A 25,562-nucleotide genomic window follows, 5' to 3' on the forward strand; every position below is an offset into this window, starting at 1 on the left:
TCCTCTCTGAAATCAATAAAAATATATTTTTAAATGGCACTTCCCGAAGGTCAGGGTCTGGGAAGGCATCATTTGCATCAGCCCCCTCATCACCCCACTGAGAGAGGTCAGCGTGAGCTCCATCCCGGGGAAGGTGAGCAAGTCCTAAGGAGAGTCTTGGAAAAGCCAGCTTGCTTGTTCTAACGCCTGCTTTTTGGCACCTAAGCCCCCAGACAGAGCAGAACACATGCCCATAAGAAGGAGCTTGAGTAACTCCCCGTGCCCCCGTTTCCTCATCTGTCACAGAGGGGTAATTGTACCTGTAACACCCACTTTACAGGGTTATCAAGTGAGATAGTGGACATAAGAACACTTTGAAAACATGAGGTGCTGTTTGGGGTCAGGTGCTGTTATACCAGGTCATAGAGGAGAGGACCTGAGGAATAGCGAAGCACTAAGTGCTCCAGCCTTAGCTGAAAACATGTCGCATGTCAGAGACAGTCCTATTTTCCTGTGAAGGGGCTGACTGACCTCCTGCCAAGGAAGTGAGACTGCATCTGGTTGGTGGATTTATATCCTGCCTTGCTCCAGAAGTGAGTTAAGGTGGCTGGGAGGGGATAAAGGGAACTTCTGCTTTGGGTAGGGGATAGACCAAGCATTCCATTTCGCATTCATTTTTACCCCAAGCAAGTATTAATTGAACACCTAGTATGGACCAGGTCCTGGGGTTGTGATGTGGTTTCTGCTCGGAAGGGGCCCCAGGTCTCCAAGAAAACAGATGGGTCATAGTGTGGCAGGGCAGAGGCTGTGATGCATGGGGATTCGGGTAACACGGAGGAGAGAAGAATTAACTCGGTGTCCATAGGGGTGGAAGGAGGCTCGGGGAGGCGCAGGGGTGGCCACCAGATGGTGCCTGGGCTGGATCAGGAAGGATGAGGAGGACTTCCAGGGAGTGTCAGGAAGACACTTCAGAGGCATTCCAGGGAGTGTCAGGAAGTAGATGATGCCACAACATGTCATAAGTCACCTAAGGCATTTGATGCACTGAATGTGTGTCCCCCTGGGGCCTCAGTTTCCTCATCTGTAAAATGGGAATTATGGCAGTACATACCTTATCAATCTGTTGTGAGAATTAAGTGGATCAAGATAAGTAAAGCACTTACAATAGCAAGTGGCACCTGGTAAAAAGCCTAATCAATATTAGCTACGGTTTTGCTATCATTTGTTCTTATTATTGAGTACTGTTGCTATTATGGTGTGTGCCAGGCCCTAGGCTGGGTGCTGGGGAAGCAGAGGTGGATGGTCCTGTCTGGGTCCTCACGGGTTCACAGTCCGGCTGGGGTTTCAGGCACATTCACGGGGCAGCAAAGGTGCTCTCCCCTCACCCGATGCTTGCTTGCTATGCGCTGCTCTAAGCACTTTACACAGTTTTTTGTAAATTTGTTATTGAAACGTTGTACATATTAAGAAAAGTCTACAAACCATAAATATTTTGCATCTATTATTAATATTTACAACAACACTATATGGTAGATTCTATTTCTTTTTAGGTGGAAACATTACAATTTTTTTATTTTTAATTGTGGCAAAATACATAGAACATACAATTGATCATCTTGACCATTTGGACATCTCGTGAGTGTACAAATATCTTTTTGAAACCCTGCTTTCAATTATTTTGGATATATACCAGAAGTGGAATTGCTGGATCATATGATAATTTTGTTTTTAATTTTAAAAAATGTTTTTATTGGAGAGAGAGAGAGAGAGAGAGAGAGAGAGAGAAACATCTATGTGAGAGAGAAACATAGATCGGTTGCCTCTCATATGCACCCCGACCGGGGTGGAACCTGCAACCAAGGCATGTGTCTTGACTGGGAATTGAACCAGCGACCTTTTGTTGCATGGGACAACGGTCAGGGCATGTTTTTAATTTTTGACGAACCATCATACTGTTTTCCACAGTGGCAGCCTCATTTCATATTCCCACCAGCACTGCACGAGGGTTCCAGTTTCTTCACATCCTCCCCAATGCTTTTATTTTCTGTTTATGTTGAGAGTTATTTTCTAGTTATGTTGGGTATGAGGTGCTGTCTTACTTTGATTTGCATTTCCCTGATGACTAGTGATGTGAAGCATCTTTTCATGTGCTTATTGACCATTTGTGATCTTCTTTGGAGAAATGTCTAAGTCCTTCGCCCGTTTTTCAATCAGATTGTGTTGTTGCTGTTGTTAGGTGATAAGAATTCTTTAGATATTCTGGATATTAACTCCTGTCAGATACATGATCTGCAAATATTTTCTCCTATTATGGTCTACTTGAAGTATTTTAAACCTCTACTTAATAAGTGCGGTAACTAAGGCACAAAGAGGGTAAGTATTTGGCCTAGGTTACACAGCAATAAAGTTACTGACATACTGAAGCCCAAGGTTAATTCCATCTACTTCCCCCAGGAGGCGCTGGTGGCCCAGGCCCTTGTTGAATGTATGAAGGAAGGAGAGAGGAGCGGGGTTTTCCCTGCAGAGTCAAGTTCTTGTCAGATTAGACTCTGGAGCCCCAAGCTCCAGGATCTGGTCTTCGCCTCTCTGCCCTCAGCTTCCGCGTCTGTACTGGGTGGGTTCCATGCCCCACCTTCCTGACAAGCACGTTCTGAGGCTCTAAGTAGATTATGTGATTGTGCAGTGCTTTGTGGCCAGAGGAATGGCGTGACGAATCTTCAGCGTTGGAAGCCAGTTCATCTCAGTGGCATTTTGTTGGGTTAGACAGCAGCTTGCTCCTCCTGAAATCCTGGGGAGTGGGCCACCTCCTCTTCTCCTCTTGGACAGGAAGCACTTCTGGCTTCTCCAAAGTACCCCTCCCCACCCCACCTTCAGAGTGGGTTCCTCTCCAGCCCAGGCTCCTGGGGTCAGAGGCACACAGCCATCCCCCAGGGCATTGAAGGGCCCCTGGGGTGCTTAGGCAGAGGCTCAGAGCCTTATGCACACAGAGGGACCCCAAGCCCGGCTTTGTCTCCCCCGGACAGTGCACCCCAGCTTCACAGGGCAAGAGAGGAGGGGAGAGGGGTGGGCAGCAGGAGAGAAACTGGCCCTTAGCAACATGTCCCTGCGAAGTCCACCCACCCACCAAACAACAGACCATCGTGGAATCACCGCACCTTCCATTACTAATGTCCAGCCGCAGGACAAGGGGGCTCAGCCTTTTCAGGGTCTGGGACTCTCTTGAGAATCCGAGGAAAGCCAGGGAGGAATGTGCTGATGCCCGTATGCAAAATGATGCATCCACTTCCGTTCCAGTCATTGACGGACAGACAGGACACATGTAGGAGATTAGCAACTGGAACAGCGGGGGACTCGGGAGGGGGGCGGCGCCTGGTCACCCTGGTCTCTTCCTGGTTTCCCCTGTTGGGCACTACTGCCCGGAAAAAAGCCTTCCTCTTCCTCTCCCCCCCCCCACCCCCCCACACCCCCGCCCTCAGAAATGTTCAGGCTGCTGGGATTGCCCCATTCACCTGGTTAGGAAACCTGAGGCTGTAGCAACCCTGGAAGGGAGTAGCTGCCTCGCCCTCACGGGACAGCTAGCTAGCCAAGCCCAGCCGCTATAAAAGGGAGTGCCACTCAGCCTGAGTATCTGTCACTTCTGTCAACTCTCAGCGCTGTTTCAGGAAGACCTGGTAAGTGGACTACCCTGGTTGGCCCCACACTTTGGGCTTCTCCAGGGGCGGCTGGGGGAGCAGGCAGCCTTCGCTGAGAGAGGGGAGGGAAAGCTCAGGGAGGGGTGAACCAAGCTCCAGACTTCCTCGGGAGAAGAGTGAGACAGGGACAAAAAGAGCCAGTCCTCTGAGACTTTTAGATGAGGGCATATTCATTTCCTAAAGTGGGCTTTTCTTGGGCAGAGGGTGAGGGCATGGAGTTGGCAGGCACTGTGTGTGTGTGTGTGTGTGTGTGTATACCTACCCCCTACCACACTCTGATCCGTTTCATCCCACCCCTTCTCATCACAGCTATAGCATCCTCTGGGTTTGGTTACTTGGATGGTGCAGGCCAGGACAAAGCCATTACTTGGGTTATGAACCTTCTGAGTGTCTCCTTAGTCCTCACTCCACTGTGGGCAGAGGCACCATCCCCACCCATGTGCTCCCCTTCCAGGTGAAGCAAATCCCTGGGCACCATGCTGACGGAAATGGAGAACACCCTGAACAACTTCATTGAGATCTACCACAAGTACTCCCACCTGCAAGGGAACGACCACGCCCTCTACGGCAATGACCTGAAGAAGTTGTTGGAGGACGAGTGCCCTCATTTCTTGCAGGTGAGGTGCGGCTGGGTGTCCCCTGGCTCTTTGCCTGGCTCTGATGATGCCCAGCTGCCACTGGCCCCCCTGCTGCCCCAGGTAAATGGCCACTCTTCAGCTCCCACTCTGATCTTTACACTCTGCTTCTTTCTCCTCAATTTTGACAGAAAAAGAATGCAGAGGCCTGGTTCAAAGAGCTGGATATCAATCGAGATAGTGCAATCAACTTCCGGGAGTACCTGACGCTGGTGATAAAGGTGGGCCTGGAAGCCCATGACGAAATCCACAAGGAATAGCAGGGCTGCTGGGCCTGGGGCTGGGCCTCTGGACTGACCCCTGAAGATTAATAAAGTGATTGATACCTCAGGCCTCTGGTCCTCTCTTGCTTTCCTCTGTGGAAGGAGGCTCCTAGGGCGTGGGGGGAAGGTTGGAAAACCCACAGGGACAAAACCAAGCCTCTGTTGCCCCCCACTCCCTATGTCTCATGAACTTTCCGTTCTTACCATGTGTCTGGTTTCCTCTCTGCCTTCCCCCTAAATTATTTCTGAGTCTCTTCTAGCCCTGGCCCTGAGTCACTGGCTCTAGGACTTAGGGCTCTAAAAAGCCCATGACACTGTAGAACTAATGGTCTTCCAAATGGTGATATGGAAACAGGGTGATATAAGGAAAACTACTGTTCTCTCAACTAAATATTAATTTCCAGCTAAATGTCTTAGATGAGACTCTTGGGAAATTAGGGCAATAACTGCATAGAAGTGTGTGTGTGTGTGTGTGTGAGAGAGAGAGAGAGAGAGAGAAAGGGATTCTGTGTTTGGTGTGACAGGAGGTGGGTATTTAGAATTCTTCGATCAGTAACACTAATAGCCCCTGGCCCAGATTTTGGAAGCTTTCCTTTTCTCTTGCCTTCCAATCTCCCAAGTCAATGAAAAAATAAAGGAATGGGCAGCCAGGCCAGTACGTTCATAAAACTCAACTCAAAGAACAGGCAACTCAAACGCTGCCCTGTGGGGTGATGGCTCTGGTGATCAATGAAACATCTCAGGGCCTGGTGAATGGGAATTTCAGAACCCAGCCTTGAGCTGGGTTTCTTGCCGCACCTTGGGAAATGTTCTGTTGCTCCCACTGGGGTGATGAGCAGTGGTGTTGGTGACGGAGGCGTATTATACATCTCTAAGTGGAACTAAAGTGGATGCATCATTTTGCGTATGGGTATCAGCACATTCCTCCCTGGCTTTCCTCAGATTCTCAAGAGGGCCCCAGGCCCCGAAAAGGTTAAGACCCCTTGTCCTCCAGCTGGGCGTTAGTAATGAAAAGTGTGGTGATTCCATGATGGTCTGTTGTTTGGTGGATGGGTGGGCCAGTCAGTTTCTCTCCTGCTGCCCACACCCCTCTCCCCTCCCCTCCTGCCCAGTGAAGCTGGGGTGCACTGTCCAGGGGAGACAAAGCCGGGCTTGGGGTCCCTCTGTGTGCATAAGGCTCTGAGCCTCTGCCTAAGCACCCCAGGGGCCCTTCAACGCCCTGGGGGATGGCTGTGTGCCTCTAACCCCAGGAGCCTGGGCTGAAGAGGAACCCCCTCTGGAGAGGTGGGAGGGAGAGACTTATCATTATCAAATTTTGTTTGCCAAGGGTTCTGTTGATTTTAACCCCACTCGGAAACCATGGGGAAGGTGACAGAGTGCCCCCTTGGGATTTCACTGTCCGTGATGGGCACTGGTTGTGAAGAATCTCATTGACCTCGAGCTCTCAATAGTTGATACTCGAGCTCATGGTGTGCAGGGGAGGTGACCCCACTGGCACCCCACTGGCCGCCTAGAGTGCCAGGAGCCGGTCCATCCTTGCTGTTTCAAGGGACCTGGCATATATGGCATACTGTTCTTAATATGTTTGCTCACCTTCTTGGCACTATGTGTTTTAACCAAGGTCACCTCTCTGAGAAAGGTTGTTTCCCCAGGTAGGGATTTTCCCCTGAAGTTAGGGAGGGAATAAAACCCCTTAACTAAGTGCCAGGCGGGTAATTAATCACTTTAACTACGAACAATCATGCTTAAGCTACATAATCTTTACTCCCTGGAATGGAGATAAGAAACGCCCTAACCTTTGGAATAGAGATTGATAGGATTGGAATCAACTGGTATAAATACAGATGTAACAAGACAACAGCACACAGAACCTAGACACAGAACCTACACAGAACCTAGAGACAGAAGAACTTCGCTGGAGAGAACATGGCAAAAGATCCTGGACAGAAACTGGAGACAGAACCTAGAGACAGAACCTAGCAAGAGAACATGGCAAAAGATCCTGGACAGAAACTGGCCACAGAACCTAGAGACAGAACCTGGCTACAGAACCTGGATAGAACATGGCAAGAGAACCTGACTAGAACCTGGTGATTGAACCTGGCTGAAGATCCTGGACAGAACCTGGCTGGAGAACCTAGCGAGGGAACATGGCTACAGAACCTGGCTGGAGAACCTGGAGAACCTGGCTGGAGAACCTAGCAAGAGAACATGGACACAGAACCTGGCTGGAGATCCTAACCAGAACTTCGTTGGAGATCCTGACCAGAACTTAGCTAGAGATCCTGGCTAGGCTGTTGATCAACTGAATGCTTCCTCTGTGTCGTTCCTTCCTCGCCGACTCCGTCCACACCTTTGGGGACCCCTGGACCCGCTGGGGTTGGACCCCAGCACTAGAGAAAGAGGTGGAGGTGAGAGGGGCACCACTGGAAGGTTCAGGGAGGTGGTAAGCGTGGAGACTGTGGTTTACAAACAGGACTGTTTTCATTACAGGAACCACTGGGCGGAGTCAGACAGGCTTGTTGCCCAGAGCAAGGTGATTTGGTTTCCTGTTTCCCCAGCTACCAAAGAAGAACAGGGCAGTGGGAAGTTGAGAAATGAGTTGTTTAGCAGGAAGCCCCATGCAACATTTGGGCCCACAAAGGAGACCTTGGCTCACCCATTGAGGCAGATCCGGCCACTGAGATTTCCGGGGCCTGTGAGGATGACCTGTCAGAAATCCTGCTTCTTCAGCAAGGTTCTCCACCCCAGGCTCCTAACTCCAGGTTCCTCACGGTTGTGACAAAAATCCTAAAGGCAGGGGGAGGATCTGGAATTGGGCAATTGGTGTCTAGCCGCTGAACAAATGAGCTCATTCCCATGGAAAGGAAGTCCCATACATTCCTCCACCTGGGAGCCAGACCATCCTGTTGGGGTCCAGATCCCAGTCTATCTCCTGGCCTCCTGACCTGGGAATTCAGCCTAAAATCAAATGGGCTGAAGAAGGGAGGGCAAACTACCAACACGTGCTGGGCTTCTGCTGGGTGTCAGTGTGAATGAGAAATAACACCTCAGGCCTGGAAAAAGACAAAATGCTGATTGCTTATATCTTTCATCTCTGCGAAGCAAGTGCGGCTACTTGTTAATCTCCCCCATCTGACGCTTTTGGGAAATGTCAAAGGTCAACACAGTATGCTAGTATTTGACTAACAAGTCCCAGTGGATAAAGCCAGTTTACTTGCGTGATGGAGTAATATGATTGTATAGCCTGGTAGAGATGGTAAACCCCTCACTGTTAGGGTTTTCATCACTCTTTTTAAAGTTAAAAGAGTCTCACATCTCACTTAAGAGTCTTACTTAGACACACCTTTCCTGGCTGTCTTTATATATTCTCAAATAGTCTTCAAACCAGCTTAAAAAAACAACAAACATCTTTATCGATCTTTCATGAATGAATTAAAATAAGAATTTTGACATGGGCCCACTATGTGTGTTGATAATTTTACTTCTCAGCACTAGACTTTTTGACAGTTTATCTCATTTATTTTTTTGTAACAAACCTGAAAGAGGTCATCGCTATTTCCATTTGTATATGAAGAGATTCGGAGAGGTTAAGATAAAATGGACGAATCTGGCAAGTGGGAGAGGGAGGGTTAGATCCCAACAGTCTCTAGCGAGAAACCTGTTAGTTAAGATATGCCATGAAAGCCCTCTCTTTTGAGTAGCTTCCTGCCTGGGGGTGCGTGGAGGGCCTCCCTCTGCAGGCCTCTCGGTCCTCCACCTCCTGCATTGTCTCTGCCATCCAGGGGCATAACACAAAGGTCTCAGGTGCCAGAATGAGCTTCTCTCTGGGGCCGACTCACCAGGCACAGCTCAGGACTTGAGCTACTTGGGGTTTTTTGGTTTTGTTTTTTTCCTGGTGTGAGCAATCCTCTAGACAATACAACAAGAGGATCAGCATTTTGAGTTCCTTAACCTCTTAGGTGTTGTTCCAGTAGTAACTTCCCCTTCCTTCTGGGCTGGGGGCCCTCCCTGGCAGTCTTAGGAGCTGTAGACGTTTCTGTGTAAACAACTCTCTGATTTGCAAAATCACGGCCTGAACTGGCTGCAAAGGCCAGGGTATGGACCTTTGGCAACTCTTTCAAAAGATCTGCCCCCAACCTCTCACCGGACAGGAGCCTCCGCTTCCTCCTGTTCAACAGGCACAATTAGCAGCAGAAAGCATGAAGCTCTCCTGCAGCCAAAGCCCTCGCAGAGCTTCTTCATCAGCCCAGCCCAGCAAGGGCTCCAACCCGGTGTCTTCTTTTGCTCTGACACATTTCCCCCCTGTGCTTTGCAGAACAACATATTTAACCAAAATAGGATGCTCTGGATTTCTTTCCTACTTTTGTCCTAGACCTTTCATGAGGTGCATCTAACCGTAAATATCACACTTAATGAAGAAATGATAGCGCCCTAGCCCAGTGGTTGGCGAACTGAGGCTCTCGAGCTACATGCAGCTCTTTGGCCCCTTGAGTGTGGCTCTTCCTAAGCCTTAGGAGTACCCTAATTAAGTTAATAACAATGTACCTACCTATATAGTTTAAGTTTGAAAAATTTGGCTCTCAAAAGAAATTTCAATCGTTGTACTGTTGATATTTGGTTCTGTTGACTAATGAGTTTGCCGACCACTGCCCTAGCCGGTTTGGCTCAGTGGGATAGAGTGTCGGCCTGTGGACCAAAGGGTCCCAGGTTCGATTCTGGGTCAAGGGCACGTAACTTGGTTGCAGGCTTCCCCCCAGCCAAGGCCCTGGTCAGGGCTTGTGTAGGAGGCAACCAATTGATGTGTTTCTATCACATCAGTGTTTCTCTCTGTCTTTCCCTCTCTCTTCCACTCTCCCTAAAAATCAATGGAAAAAATATCCTTGGGCCAGGATGAACAACAACAAAAAGAAATGATAGACATTTCTCTTTACTGATGGAAGAAGACATGGTGCCCCCATTACCACTTCTATTTAGAATTTGTATTGGAGGCCCTAGCCAGCGTATAAGACACGAACAAATAAATGAGAAGTAATGGGAGCTCTGGAGGCTCTGGCCACATGAAGGAAGCGAATACCCTGCCGGGCACCCCCGTTTCTGCATTTCATTGCCTCATTCCTTTCTCCCTTGTGAATAACAACCACTCTTGCAGAATGTTTAGAAATGTGCCCCCACCAAATTGGACTTGGTTCTGCCCATGAGGCTAATAGTGCCACTACTGAAAAACACACTGACTTGCCGAAATCGGTTTGGCTCAGTGGATAGAGCGTCGGCCTGCGGACTGAAAGGTCCCAGGTTCGATTCCGGTCAAGGGCACGTATCTGGGTTGCGGGCACATCCCCAGTAGGAGATGTGCAGGAGGCAGCTGATCGATGTTTCTCTCTCATCGATGTTTCTAACTCTCTATCTCTCTCCCTTCCTCTCTGTAAAAAATCAATAAAATATATTTAAAAACAAAACAAAACAAAAAAAAACACTGACTTGCTGGTATCTCTTTTTTTTTTTTTTTTTTTTTTTTCTGCAGGCTGAATGGCCTTCCCATAGCCTGCATCTGAACACCCAGGCTTGGAGCAGGAAAGATGCTGCCATACTCTCAGACTCGGAGAAATCAGCTACTCTGAGTCCCTTCCTCTCGGGAAAGGTTCAGAAATTTAGAAATTCACAGTCTGAGATAGAGACCTTAAAAATCATTTCTCCTGTACTTCCCTTTTCTGCTATCTATTCTGGGTCTCACAGAGAGTAAACCTTTCAACAACACATTTAAGACATGCTTTCTTTGTCTTCTTTTTCCTCCAGAATATCCTGCCAACCACTTGTGCTGTCCAAAGTTCAGGGGTATCCCATAGGATTCCTTCAAGCCCTCCCCAGACCTTCAGAGCTCTGGAGCTCCCACTGTGTGAAGAGCGGCTACAGTGTTTGGACAGGTTCAAGCCTCGGACTAATGACAGGGCACAGTCCTCTCATGGCCATGTGCAAGTCCCAGCTTGGAGGACAGAGCCCTCCCAGCACAATTATAGCCAACAGCTGTAGTTGTAAGCTTGAACCTATGGTCCGAACACATGGCCCCACGTGCCTGAGTGATCTGGGCTTGACAGAGTTCAGGTACATGTAATTGAGTAGGATCGAAACCCACCAGAATATTGTAAACATCTTGACCACACCCTTACTTTGCCTCGTGGAATCCAGATATAAAATAAAGACACGGTTTGTAGTTCGTGGCACTGTCTTTCTCCATCAGAGAGGGCAGCGTCCCACCCAGCCTCAGCTTTATTCTCTTGATTGTCTTTTCTAATTCTTCACCGCCCCCACTCAGGTTCATCCTTGGCCGTGCTGGCGCGGCATACCACTGGATTGATGTTCTGAAGGAACTCCAAGTCCCAGCCTGGTGCCCGGGTGCAGACAGAGCCCTTAGCCCAGTGTTTCTCAACCTTGGCTGCACATTAGAATCACCTGGGAATCTTTTTAAAATCCTGATTTCTGAGCCTCATCCTCCGGAAATTCTGTTTCTTTGTTATGGGGTGGGGCCACAACATTAGTAACAAAGAAACAGAATTTCCGGAGGATGAGGCCCAGAAATCAGGATTTTAAAAAGATTCCCTGCTGATTCTAATGTGCAGCCAAGGTTGAGAACCACTGCCTTAGCCATTTTTCTCAAAGGAGGTGTGTGTGTCTCTCTCTTTTCCCTCTGGCTTTAGACAGGAGCCTTTTCTTCCCCTTCTGGGACTAGCCTCAGTGACTCCAATGAAGCCAGGAGCCCTCTGTGGACGGCCCTGCCATGACTGGGCCTGGGCAATCCTCCCTGGTGCAACATTGGGTCCAGGCTCTTTCTCCAGTAGCAGCACTGATCACCTCCCAGGGTCTAGGAAATGCCACTGGGGCCACATAACCCCCCCACAGCTCTAGCACACATCGCGTGGTCTCTGTTCTCACCGTGGCTATGGGGGCTCTCCCTACACAAAGCCCACCAGGGCCCTGTGAGCATCTTATGACTCCCTCCGCCCTCCTTTTCCTGATGTCTGCCACTTTTAATTTGCTCAGCCAAGTTCTAGTCCTCCCTGGAATGCCTGCTTCCCTGAGGCCTTAATGACAACTCCTATCAACCACACTCTCTCCCGGCACCTCACTGGCCCTGCCACCTGCCCTGAAGGTTGGCTCAGAGCCACAGGGTGACCTCATTCCCAGCACCCTCGGACCTAGGCACTATGGGTCAGGGCCCCCTTCTCTGGGAAGAGGGTCAGTGTGTTTAAAAACTCAGGGTGTGAGGCAGAGATGCTAAAAAATCATTCCTGAAGCACACCTGGATACTCCGCTAGCTTGTCTAGGGGCTCTCAAAGAATTGAATTTTTTAGCAAACAAAAAATTCTTTATTTTCCTTCTCTGCTCTCTGGAGTATTCTGTCAATTGCCTGGTATCTGTCCAGGGCCTAAACACATCCTACACATTTACAGATGTTTGTTGTTTTATTTCATCTTACATGAACCTATGTGCTACATACAGTCTGCATATGTCTCAAAAAGATATGGAATGTGGCCTGGCTGGTGTGGCTCAGTTGGCTGAGTGTTGGCCTGTGCACCGAAAGGTCACCAGTTTGATTCCTGGTCAGGGCACATGTCCAGGTTTCGGGCTTGAACCCCAATAGGGGGTGTACAGAAGTCAGCCGATGGATGTTTCTCTCTCTCTCTCTCTCCCTCTTCTCTCTAAAATCAATTTTTAACCCATTTCTTAAAAAAGATATGGAATGTAATTGTAAAGAAGGGAAAAATCAACAAACAGAAAGTAAGCAGCTGCAGGAGTTCTTCAGGCGGTCTCGTCCCTTCTGACTGGATTCCTCCAAGGAAGCGGTGACTATCATGGTTCAGTGGGTGCAAAGTTCCAGTTACACAAGACGAAGGTGTTCCAGAGACCTGCAGGTCAACACGGTGCGGTTAACAATACAGGTTTGTGCACTTGAACATTTGGTGAGAGGGTCGATGTCATGCTAAGTGCTCTCACCACAAAAACAAAGGCCCTTGGTAACTTGGGAGGCGATGGCTGCGTTTACGGTTGTGGGGATGGTTTCACGGGTGCATACACATGTCCAAACTCATCAAATTGTGCACATTCAATATGTGCAGGGGTTTTTTGTATGTTAATTATACACGAATCAAGCTGTAGAAAGGCGTTGTTTTCTCCTGAGAGGGAAAAAAGGAAGGAAGCAGTGACTTGGACAGTCTCTGCCACACCTGATTTCCTCATAGGATTACAGCCTTGCCCAATGTCAGTCAACATTTGTTCCGGGGGAACAAAGCAGGCCTTAATGCTGAGTAAGCTAGATGGGGTTCCGAATTATAACTGTGTTAGGATGGAACCCCATTACATGGATCTTATTTTCCCCCATCACTTCTCATGCTCCCATCTGTCCAGTTTCTCCTCTTGTGGCCTACCCACCCCTGAACGGCCCGAACATCTCAGGGGCTTTCCTACTGCACTGCGGGGGACTGTTCAATTCTCCATGGCGGAGGGCGGGGAGCCAGGGTCTCACTCACCTGTTCCTCTAGAGCAGTTGCATGGACGGTGTGGCTACTGAAGGCCAGAGGTGCAGGATTAGGGACGAACCTAGCCCACTACTGCAGGGGCCCACTGTGACCCCTTACAGTCCACGTTGCCATGGCAACTGTGCTAACCAAGCATGCAGGGGAGTCTGCGGTATTGAACGCAAGGTTCCCAGGTTAGACTTAAACATATGTTTTTATTTCAGAGGCCTTGATAACCTCTTCCTAGCCTTGGTGCTTTGATGGTGATCATCCTCATCCAATTTGGTAGCTTTCTCATTGCCAAGTTCGGGGATTGTAGCAGGAGAATGGGGAAGACACAGAGGGGTTGGTGTCTCACTTCCTGAAAACCCTGAGGTCCTTCTTGGAAATCCATTGGTGACTGGCTTTGCATCCCAGAACAAGTTAGGGAGAAGACTTCCTTCCCGCATCTCCCAACCCCGAGGCACAAAGATCTCCATTAAGTTGGCTTCCAGCTTGCCAGAACCGAGGGTAGGGCTGGCAATGTATTTCATTCTCTGCTTCCTGGCTCTGCCACCTCTCTCCCCACCTCACCAGGCACCTGCTGGGACTCTGCCTCCTCCCCAGACTGTAAGTTCACTGAGGGCAGGACAGTGTCTGTCCAGTTCATGGTGGCCTCCCCCAGTGCTTGCCAGCCAGAGACTAACAGATATAAAGGGCAAGGAAGTCTGTGCCAGGTGAAGGACCTATGCCCCCCAGCTCATCACCATTGCTCAGAGATCTCCAGAGATGGAATCCCTTTAGATCCAGTCTCCCATCCTTTAAAGCACCATCACCTTCTTTTTTTCTCTCCTTGCTTACCTGAGAGTCCATTTCCCTCCTGGAGAGGGTAACGTTAGAGAAGGTGTCTCTGTGAGGGCAGTCTCCAGGCTAACTTGGGGGGTAAACCCACCTTGGTGGACTGCGATCCTGCCCCATCTGGTCACCCTGCCCCACCTTAAGCTCTGGCATGCCCCACCCCACTATTTGGGTGTGACTAACAGAGTCCCATGGTTGCCATGAGCACTTTGAGTGAGGTAATTTTTAATTTTGATATAATTTGATGTAATTTAGTTTGATAGAATTCCAAACTTACAGAAAAGTTGCACGTATAGTACAAGAAACTCCCATATATCCCCTATTCAGATTTCCCATTTCATAATGTAAATGTTTCTTTACTTTATGAAAAATTTAAGTTATCTTTTTAAAAATATATATTTTTATTGATTTCAGAGAGAAAGGGAAAGGGAGAGAGAGACAGAAACAACAATGGTGAGAATCATCGATAGGCTGCCTCCCGTATGCCCCACACTGGGGATTGAGCCTGCAACCTGGGCAGGTGCCCTGGCTGGGAATCAAACTGTGACCTCCTGGTTCATAGGTTGACGCTCAACCACTAAGACACACCAGCCAGACTGAAGTTACCTTGATATGCTTTTCAGGGTGTTTACATGATCACATTTAGTTCAATTCCCTTGAAGGTGAAAGTCTGTTTTAAGGATACACATTTATTTCTAGTTGTGAAAGTGAGTCTGTTATCAATTTGGCTCAAAACTTATTCGAAAAGTTTCCTTCTTGCTGTGTAGCATGCTCTTACGACTTGTACATAGTGATTTTAGGTGTAGCAGTAATTTTTTAACGAAGCAGTAGACTATTTTTTAGAGGACGTTTTAGGTTTACAGAAATATTGAGCAAGAAGTAGTTCCCATATCCCCCTTGGCCTTCCCTCCCCCAGGGCCCCTCTTACTGACATCTTGTCTTAGTGTGGTGCATTTGTTCCCATCAAGCCAACATTCACCCATCACTACTAACTAAAGTCCATCGTCCACATTATGACTCACTCCTTGCATCGCACATCTATGGGTTTTGACAAATGCCTAATGGCTTGTATTTACCACTGTAGTATCATCCTCATCAAACTGTCAACAGAGGAGTTTCCCATCGTTTTCATCCTCCTTGGCTGCCCCGAGCATCAGCCTTTCTGCACAGTCCCACCCTTGAGCAGTTTCTATAGAGTGGGAGCGGCAGGACAAGTCCAGGTGACAGCCAGGCCACAGGTCTCAGGAATCCACGCCCCCACCCACTCTGAAACGCCAAGGCCAGCAGCAGGACACTCACCAGGGAGCTGGAGGGAGCATCCCCAGGGCTTGAGATTTCCCCCAGGGGCCAATCCTGCCTTTTCATTGGGGTGCAGATGGGAGGAGGGAGGAAGGTCGGGCAAGTGGAAGATGCTACGTGCCAGGACCTGTGCCAGGCGCCTGCTGTGTGTTGGCTTCCTTGTCTCCCCAAAGGCCTCTCTGGGTGCCACAGATGCTGGGCTGGTGCTCAGGGGGCTGAGGGCAGCTTCGGCAGAGGGAAAACCAGCATGCAGGCCCCTCCACCCCGGGACCACTGTCAGGACACAGAGGAGGAAGGTCACTTGTAGGAGACTCCCAGTGGCCAGTGACCAGGCAGGCCCCTGGAAGGCTGGCTCTGGACTCACATATATGCTAGCCGGTCTGAATGATCCACATCCATGATTGGTGGGTAAGGGCAAAAGTAAAATTTAAACATCGCACTTCATTGTTTTTAAGCACTTTCTCACATAGTCTCCCAGCTGGGCCTTTTTGCAATTCTGGGAGCTAAATGAGGCCAGTGAGATGACCACACAAATGAAGAAAGGGGCTCACAGAAGTTAAGGGTTTGCCCAAGGGCACAGAACTGACCCCCTCACCTCCACTGTGGCCTGCAAAGCAGCCTTGCATCAGACCCCAGCCCAGTATGGGATCCGGGTTCCAATCTTGGCCTGAACCCCACTCAGTACGCCCCACCTGGGTCCTGTGAGGTGAATTCTCTGTGTTATGATTTAGGAAGGTGTGTGAACCCATCGAATGCCAAATTCCAAGAGGGCATCACGGAATTTGTGCTGCTCTGACCCTGAACCTAGGGACTTTCCATGTGGGGGAGAAGATGGGGAGTGGTAGGGGTACATCAAGGAAAGAATTTTTAAAAGGCTAATCAAGAATTGACTGCATTAGGGGGGAAACTGGAAGAAAAAGATCAGAGCCTGATAAGAGTGCATCTACCAAAAATTATGAGCATGTATTATTTTTTTTTAATAACTAAAAATCTATTCTTACTTTAGGGGGAAAATGGCAACAATGGCAGAGGTTTTGAGAGCAGACAAATTAGGGTTTGGCACTTTAAAAAGTTACTTAGCCTCTCTAAACTCATTTCCTTCATCTGCAGAATGGGCACACTCTGATTATGCCCCTCAGGGCTCTCTGGAGAACTAAGGGAAGGTGGTGTCAAGCAGTGTCTGGCATGTCGTAAGTGCTCAATACATGCTCGCTTTCAACAACACGTAGGCTTTATTTTTTAGAAGCATTTTATTTACTTTTTAACTTTATTATTATTATTATTCCTCACCTGAAGATATTTTTCCATTATTTTTAGAGAGAGTGGAAGGGAGGAGGAGAGACAGAGAAAAACTTCAATGAGAGAGAGACACATTGATTGGTTGCCTTCTGCACAGGAATAAGCCTGTAACTGGGACCCTTCAGTTCATAGGCTGACACTATCCAGTGAGCCAAACTGGCCAGGGCTTTTAGAAGCATTTTAGATTTAGGCAAAAATTGAGGAGATAATATAGGCAGTTCCCATACACCTGTACACATTTCCCCTCTTGTGAACATTCCACATTCATCTGGTACATTTGTTACAATTAGTGAACTGCTCTTGATATATTATTATGAACTAAATTCTGTACTTATTCAGATTTCCTTAGTTTTAAACCAACATCCCTTTTCTGTTTCAGGATTACATGCTCACTTCGTTTTTATCATCGTTATTATTTGGGGGGTAATGGACACAGCAAACGCCTCTCCCAGTCCTTCCTTTTCAGGTAGGAGCCATCCAGGCAATGAAACTTGCTCCCCTGGCCTTCTATTAGGAAGCAGGAAACTGAGTTAGAGGTGAAGGTTGGGTCCTGCCCTAGAGCTGAGAAATGTGTGAGGCACCTGTGTGTGTGTATAGGGTGGGGTTGGACATTCTGCTTCAGGCTGAGCAGGGGGTGTGATGGGTACAACCTGAACTTCTTGTGTTGCGGTCAAAGTCACAGGTTTGAACCTTGTATTGAGCAACAGAGTGTGTACCAGCTATTGCCTCAAGACAGATGAATCAGAGAAGTTTCCTCACTTGCGGTCAAAGGAGAGGCCAGAGTGCCTTATAAAAACCTTCCCTGCTCGGTGCTCCTCACCAGTGCTTACTTCTTGCTAGAGCTCCACACTCCTGTGCATTGAGGGTAAGTGTCCTTTCCTTGCTGGGCCCTTGGGGTTCCTCAGAGTGGTGATGGTAGGGGACCACGTTGCAGGCTGTGGGAAGCCACAATCTTCCGCTTGCTCGAGCTCCTCTGGGATGACTACATTTAAAAAAAGGTTTTTTAATTTAAATTTTATTTTTCAATTATAGTTGACATGCAATATTAGTTTCAGGCGTACAACATAATAGTTAGACATTTATGTACCTTAAGAAGTAAAGAGCCGACTGCATTTTGGACCAAGGAGAACAGCTCTTGCTGAGCAAGGTGGACCCAGTCTCAGGACTTAGGATGGCAAAGGCGGGTGGGCCAGTGAATGTCTATAAGGGACCCGTGGCCTTTCACTTGGGGAAAAGGAACCGCTGGGGAACCACAGAACCCTTCCCAGCTGAGCTTGAGTGAGCAACACTCTCTGGTTATACTATCCAGGAGTTACGGGGACATGGACCACAGTGGCAGTTGAGGCTGATTCTTTTCAACGTTAGATGGTATTATATGTCCTCCCTCATCCAATCCACAAATGGAGAGCAGAGAGAACACAAAGCCGATGCAGGGGGAAGCCATCCCTTGTTTAAACTTTCAATGTAGAAAGAGAGGGGCGAGGGGGTCAGGGGGTGGGGGAGGAACTCTCCTAGACCTGCCTTGTCTCCTGAAGGTTAACGTGAGGTTTGAGAAGATGACTAAGCTGGAAGACCACCTGGAGGGAATCATCAATGTCTTCCACCAGTACTCAGTTCGGGTGGGAGATTTTGACACCCTCAACAAGCGTGAGCTGAAGCAGCTGATCACAAAGGAACTTGTCAACACAATCAAGGTGGGTGACGCCCATCATGGTGAACTACCTCCCTCCACCCCCCTTCACCTTGAGGACAGTGGCAAGGACTGAAGGATGATGGAGAAACAAGGACGTGGGTGGGTTCAGCCCCAATTTCAGCACCCAAGGAAGCTCTCCCTCTGCTGGGGGGAAAAGGCCCCACCTCCCTGTCTGGGTTAACTCACTCTGTCCCTCAGGCTGTACTCTCTCCCCCTCTGGAAGCGTTTGCACATAGGTGAGGTGGAGAAGGGTGGGGCAGGGAAAGGGGGTGGATTAGAGAACTACATGGCTCATGATGGTTGCCTCTCTGCCTTCTGTTTTGTCACATTGGATTCCCCTACACAGTTTTGGCCAATGAATGAATGTCCCTGGGCCTCCCTAAGCTGAGCTCTGAGGATGGGAAAGGGGAGGGAGAGTCTGAACTCACTGTGTCTGCTGTCCCCTTCTCCTAGAACACCAAAGATCAAGCCACCATTGACAAGATATTCCAAGAACTGGATTCTGATCAAAATGGACAGGTCAACTTTACTGAATTCGTGGTACTGGTGTCCAAGGTGCTGGAGGCTGCCCATGAAAATATCCACAAAGAGTAAGCAGCTCTGAGTGGCTTTTCCCCAGCAATGTCTGCAAGAAGAACTGAGGGGAGTGAGAATTAATAAATGCATGCTTGAAAAGTTCTTAACCGTGTCAGTGCACTTCTTTTCTTTCCATGACCCTGGCTTTCAAACTTGATGACAACTTACCCCTGCTATTCTGACAGGCCTCGTTTAGACCCCCGAGATCCCCTTCTCTGTTTGTTCATTGTTTACCACCTATTTATTAAATGTCCACCACATATGCTTTTATTCATTCATTCTACAATTATTCTATGATAGGAAGAGACACAAAGACACAAAGTTTCTGTCCTCTTGGGGCTTGCATTCTAGTGGGGAGGGAATAGAAAATAAATAGACAAACAAATAAAAATATTTATTATGATACACCGGTAGGTAATGATAGGTGATATGAAGAAAGCTAAAGTAGGGAAGTAAGATTGGGGAAGGAAGGGTGTTGTTTAGAGAAGACGACTAAGGAATGCATGTGAGCAGAAATCTGAAAGATAGGAAGGAGAGCAGCGTGCAGGTATCTGGGGTCCAAGAGTTCCCTGCAGTGCAGCTAAGGCCCAGGAGTGAACATACGTTTGGCTTGCTCAAAGAACAGCACCGAAGGAATGTGCAGGGGCTGACATGGAGGTGGTGGGAGGTATGCACCTACAAGGAGCAGGGAGCAGGCCCTATCTGTGGATGTTGGGGAGCACTCGGGAGCCATTGGGGGCTTTTGAGTGAGGGAGCAAGATGATTTCACCTATGTTTGCAAAGGATTACTCTGGCTGCCTTGGTGGAGAAGAGCTAGCCAGAGGCAGGCAAGAGTAGAAGCAGAGAGACCAGCCAAGGAGGGATTCTCCAGAGTAGCCCTGGCAAAGAGAAATATAATGGGGCCACACTTGTCATCGTATATGTACTTGCAGCCATATTACTTGAAGCCATATTTGAGGAAATTAACATGAATAGACCTTGAGAATATTATGCTAACTGAAATAAGTCAGTCAGAAAAAGCTAAGCACCATATGATTTCACTCATATGTGGGATATAAAACTGAAGCTCATAGACACAGGCAACAGTATGGCAGTTACCAAAAGGAAGGGTGTGGGGAGGGAGTAAAGGGTAAAGGGGACCAATAAATAGTGATGGAAGATGACTTGACTTTAGGTGGTGGACACACACAATGCAATATATGGATCATGTATCAGAAATGTACACTTAAAACCCATATAATCTTATTAACCAATGTCACCCTAATAAGTTTAATTTGAAGAAGAAGGAGGAGGAGGAGGAGGAGAAAGGAATAGCAGCTGGGCACAGTCTTGAGCTCTGGCAAACCTTCCAGAAGTTGGTCCCCAGCCCCTCTTCAGCTAGAGGAACAGTTCAGAAGGACAGAGTTTGTGACAAAATTTAAGAGAGATTAGGCAGCCTGGTTGGTGTGGTTCAGTGGTTGAGTGTAGACCCATGAACTAAGAGGTTCCTAGTTCAATTCCAGGTCAGGACACATGCCCAGGTTGTGGGCTTGATCCTCCGTGGGGGGCATGCAGGAGGCAGCCTACTGATGTCTCTTTCTCATCGGTGTTTCTATCTATGTATCCCTCTCCCTTCCACCCTCTCTAAAATCAATAAAAACAGATTTTTAAAAAAAGAAAGATTAGGTAACTTGCTAGAGCCAGGTCTGACTGATTTGAGGGAAAGTGAGAAGAAGGAGAGCTTTATATTGGGGCTGGGGGTAAGTTTGTCTTTCTGTTGATTCAGTGCAATTCTTGGGATTAAAAGGGTAGTTAGTGGCCAAGAGTATGAATATTGAAGTTACATTTCTGGTTTCAGAGCTTCGTTCTACTTACTAATTGTGAAACCTTGAACAAGTTATTTAAAATCTCTAAGCCTCAGTTCCCCCATCTATGAAATGGGAATAACAATAGCACCTCCAAGAGTTGAGGATCAGATCATCTAACGGCACTTGTAAAGCACTTTAGCACAGCACCTGATACTGCGGGAGCACTCCGTAGATAGTGATTTACTAGTACATAAGAGGTAATAGTTGTAGCTGGTCAGCGGTCAGCATCTCTTTCTCTCTCTCTTTCTCTCTCTCTCTCTCTCTCTCTCTCTCTCTCTCTCTCTCTCTCTCTCTCCCTCCTGCAGCCACTACAGGGGAAGCTTATTTTAAACCAAAAGCAAAGCCTGAGGTTATTTTTAGGAGTCAACCATTCAGTTAGGGTTGACCAGTGTTACACAAGTAACCAAGGGCAGTTACCAGTTAGGTGTGATCTTTCCCCCAAGGCCTCTAAACTAGACCCAGCTGCTGTTCTGCCAACTGGGATTCCTGCTCAATGCACTCACATATGTCTGTGATCAATTCTGAGGGATATAGTATTCAAATCTGGTAAAACAAACAAACAACCAACAATAATAAAATTCAGTGTATTTGCCATTTTGAAAACATTTACTAGCCATGATTTTGTTTGAAAATAACCAACTAAACCACAAATTGATCTTAAATCTTATTTTAAAAACATTTAAGGAACCCCCAAGCTTGGTCGAAATCCATCAGCGGCACCTGAGGGCAATGAAGAGCCCTCATCCAGGTGAGCCTCCCAGCTCAGCTGCTTCTTGGCTCTGAGTCTGGGCAAGGGGCCTCTCCCTTCTCTGGACCTCAGCCTTTTCATCTTTCAAGTGCAAAGCTTGGATGAGGTGACATCTAGTCCCTCCATGAAAATGCACAACCTCGTCCCCTGATGACGGCAGGTACCACGAAAACAAGCCAATAGACACGAGGGCCAATAGAACCACAGGACCACGGAGACTGGACCTGTCCTCTCCAGCACCTCACCACCAGCCTCCTGTCCAGTCTGCAGCCATTCCAGAACATTCTCCAGGTTCCCTGTGAACTGTCAGAATTCTCGGATTTGTACTGGGTGTCCTGCTGTTCTTTTTGTCTAGGTGCCCTCCCTTCCATTCACTCACAAACATTGTCAAGTGTCTGCTCTGTGCTAGCGCCAGGCTGCTGGGCCCTTCTGTAGCTCTGGAACTCCTGCTTGTCCACAAAGGCCCCACCCAAATGTCCCCTCCTCCAGGGAGCCCTCCCCTCACACACCCTCACATTTCCACCTCCCATCCAGAGTAGTTTTCAGCTTGGGGACCCTGGGGCTCGCCTGCCAGTCAAGCTGCTGGGCTCCAGCAACAAAGGTTAGTCTGACAGCGTCCTCTGGGCAAGGGCATCAGTGTGCACAGGGGACACCAGTGCCACTCTCTAGGGTGCAATGCCCTTCAGGAAAACAGTTCTGGCAGGCCACTGGCACTCCGCAAGCCAGCCCACCTGGGTATCGGGCTTCAGAAGTTAGGAGAAGCTTGGGATCCAGTGGGATGGCTCTGGAGCTCAGGAGTGAGAACTTCTGGGACTCAGCATTTAACGTGGCCAATAAAAAGTCTTCAAAAGTTGAAAGAAAGCAAACTAAGTTGTATAACCCAACTTCCTGTGTGTCTCTGATTTCTCTCGTTACCTAACAGTGCTGGCCACACAGAGGTTCAAGTTCTGCCCTTGCAAATCTCACCGGGGCATGAACCCGAGGAAGCTTCCTCACCCTCCCCTGTGTGCCCCCCGCCTGCAGCCCAGCCAAGAAGGCATCAGAAACACCTGCTCTGCGCTCCCAGGGTTTCTGCTCATCACCCACCTTCGTTTTTCTGTTTCCCACAACATAATATTGAACGTATCTACTTGGCTGTCTGTTGCCCCTTGAGGATGCAGAGTTAAGGCTCAGTTAGTCCCACAGCAGCCCTCAGACTGGTCCCCATCCCTCCTCCAGTTGTCAGTCATATCCATCATCCCTCCTCCTCACAGAGCCAGAGGCCTTTCTGGTGGGTGCTCACTTTCCCAGTCTCCTGTGGATGGAAGGGGTCTGTGATGCTCCGAGGGCAGGGGGTGGGGTGGGGAGAGGGAGACGGGTTCAATCTGGCCCAGGATCTGACGGAAGACTTGGGGTGGAGGGATTGTTTCAGGCCTGAACCCCAAGAGGCAATAGAACTTGAGCAACCAGTTGTGTCAGTCCTGTTGTCACTTTGGCCACTGGCATGTCAAAATCCATGACATGGGCTTTCTAAAATGTAAGTTTTCAGCAACAGCTGGGAGGCAGGGCAGGACACTGAGGTTGCTTTCTGGAATTTGTTTCAGAGTCAGGGTTGTGTAAGATTACCTCACCGGGCTGGTGAAAGCTGAGGCAAGGTCTTGAGAAACAGCACAAAATGATCTTCTTTATCCTCGGGGGGTTGTGGGGCATGGACCCCTAGTTGGGATGGGCCTGGGGTATTGGAGATCCCGGCTGAATCCATCTTCTCTGAGAAGTGCCCCCTGGATGATGGCGCAGCCCCGTCCTGGGCCTTGTGCTGTTGGTCTCATTCCCACCCCAAATCCACACCCCACAGGGAGACTCTTCTAAACACCAATAATATCATTCCCCCCTCCAAGCCCCCACCGCTCCTGCCCTCCTTCTCCTGCTGTGGCCTAGCATCGGCCCACTTTCCTTTCTCTCCCTCTTCCTCTCGAACCTGAGGCTCCTCATTCCTGCCCAGACCCCACCTCTGCCCACTTTCAGGCCCGTGCACACATGTTCTCTGTCTCGAGCACCTGCATGATTTTGCGGGGGACGCCTGCTGCCCCCACGCTTAAAGCTACTCTAATTGTTGCCTTCCACCACTACAGCCCGGATGAAGGACAGCCTTCCCACCTCAAAGTCTTAGGGAACTTTTCGCCTCTCTGGTCTTTCCTCTTCTGTGTCAGACTTGTTTGAGGAGCTGTCCTGCAGGCCTGGGAGTGTCTTAACGACAGGACAAGCCTTATTCATTCTGGGGCCCCTCTGAGCATTCTAGCGCCTGACATACAGTGAGCGCGATTAGTGCCTGTTGAGTGAGTGAATGAGTGGACCAACAAGTAAGTAATGTGCTCAGTCATCTGTCCCCTAGTTCCGGGAGCATCGCCCAGTCCTCGGAGCGTCTGGGCAGAGTCCTGCAGCTTAGGCTGCGACGGTTGCTTCCTCATCCCTCCCAAAAGCCATCCAGAAGTTCAGGTTCCACAGCGAAGGGAAGCAGGGCCCTCTGATGACAGGTTCTCTGTTCCTCAGAAACTGTGATGCCAGGGAGACCCCAAAGTTCTTATTTCCCAAAGGATGCATTAAAAACCCTAGGGGTAGCCCTAATCGGTTTGGCTCAGTGGATAGAGCGTCGGCCTACGGACTCAGGGGTCCCAGGTTCGATTCCGGTCAAGGGCATGTACCTTGGTTGCGGGCACATACCCAGTGGGGGGTGTGCTGGAGGCAGCTGATGGATGTTTCTCTCTCATCGGTGTTTCTAACTCTCTATCCCTCTCCCTTCCTCTCTATAAAAAATCAATAAAATATATTTTTAAAAAAACCCTTAGGGGTAGCCACCTGTTCTCACCTGGGGTGGAACCTTACTTAACCTTGACCCTGACACTCTTGCTCCCTGTCTCAGGGAAGAAGCCAGCTCTCCTCTATGCAACAGAATCAGTTTTCTTGGAATGGGAGGGGCTCACGGGATGGAAGGGGCTCACGCACCGTGACCAGCTCTCTTAAACATGCTTAAGGAAAACCCCACGGGGCTGTGTAAAGGGGCTTGCTGCCAGGCCTTCCCCTGGGTCTAGAACAATCTCCTACTCTCAGAATGAGCTAGCAGAGCACTGAGGCAAAGGGAGAACTCGGCTTCCAGAAGCTCTGTCGCCTGCCATCCTGCTGTTCCACCCTCTCCCAGCCTTTAGGTCCCACGTGGGCGTGCCCCTAATGTCCAAAGCTGTCCCCACCTCCCCCTCCAGCTCCATCAGGCCTAGGACCACCCTCCTTCACTCAGTAAGGCTCACCCAGCTTGCTCCCTGCTGGCACCTGGGCTATGTATGCTGCCAATCAGCCATAGTCCTTGCCTTCAGGGCCCTGTCAGACTTGCTGACAAGGGGCTCCAATTCCATAATGGAAGTGCAGGGGTAGAAGTACCAGAGAGTTGCATGGGCCTGGCCGAGGGAGCCTCTATATGTTCGAGGAAGGGGGCTGGTCAGGGAAGTCGTCATGGAGACAGTGACGCAGAGACCCCAGGGTGGGGAGGGCATTCCTGGTGCAAAGGAGTGGAGGCCAGAGAAAGCCTGGGTGCCAGGAAGGGAAGTGTTTTGAAGACGTGGATGGGCGGCTGCGTAGATGGAAGGGTGAGGGTTTTTCTGTGCCCCCGTGGATGGGGAGGGAAAGTGGTGTTCATGCCCAGCGGGCACCAGGAGACAGGTTCAGGCTTAGTGTAAGAACAGACTTTCTAAGTGGCAGTGCCAAGAGGGAACTCCCTTCCCTGGAGCGGCGCGGGCAGGGCCCTGCCAACCACTTGGCAGGCACATTGTGGAGAATCACTCCAGCGTGGGGTGGGGCAGGCTGGGTTAAATCAACAATTGGCCAACTTTTGCTCCAGACAAATCCCTTCCTTCAAACAGAACTTGTAGTGTGCAGCAGATGCAGGCTGGTGAGATGGAACACAGCTGGGTGGGGGCTGCAGGCCCCGCCACCCTGCTGCCCCTACCTGCCACGATGACACCCAGAAATCTTCCATCTGTGAATTCAATCCAACCCTCCTTTCTCCACACCCTTCCCGGAGGAGAGAGCATGGGACATTCCAGAAATCTGAGGACATCTGTACAGTCAACATTAGCTGAGAAGCTGCTATGTACCAGCCATCACACTCCCACCAGGTGCTGGGGAAAAAACAGAGAATAAGCCAGATGGCA

General features: G+C 49.2%; 2 protein-coding genes across 2 annotated transcripts; both read left to right on the top strand.

The window, feature by feature from the left end:
• The first annotated feature begins 3,536 nt into the window (after nucleotides 1–3,536).
• On the top strand, nucleotides 3,537–4,630 carry S100A8 (S100 calcium binding protein A8). Its single transcript, XM_081111794.1, has 3 exons — nucleotides 3,537–3,650; nucleotides 4,126–4,288; nucleotides 4,438–4,630. Exons 2-3 carry the CDS (start codon nucleotides 4,148–4,150, stop codon nucleotides 4,564–4,566), a joined length of 270 nt encoding a protein of 89 aa, XP_080967920.1. The 5' UTR covers nucleotides 3,537–3,650; nucleotides 4,126–4,147; the 3' UTR covers nucleotides 4,567–4,630.
• A 12,644-nt stretch (nucleotides 4,631–17,274) lies between these two features.
• S100A12 (S100 calcium binding protein A12) lies at nucleotides 17,275–18,888 on the top strand. The gene is made up of 3 exons (XM_081111793.1): nucleotides 17,275–17,382; nucleotides 18,053–18,211; nucleotides 18,664–18,888. The coding sequence occupies exons 2-3, from the start codon at nucleotides 18,074–18,076 to the stop codon at nucleotides 18,802–18,804; spliced, it is 279 nt and encodes a 92-aa protein (XP_080967919.1). The 5' UTR covers nucleotides 17,275–17,382; nucleotides 18,053–18,073; the 3' UTR covers nucleotides 18,805–18,888.
• The last annotated feature ends 6,674 nt before the right edge of the window (nucleotides 18,889–25,562 follow it).

This window comes from Myotis nattereri (genome assembly GCF_964212035.1).
Source record: "Myotis nattereri genome assembly, chromosome: 18".
NCBI classification, from domain to species: Eukaryota; Metazoa; Chordata; class Mammalia; order Chiroptera; family Vespertilionidae; genus Myotis; species Myotis nattereri.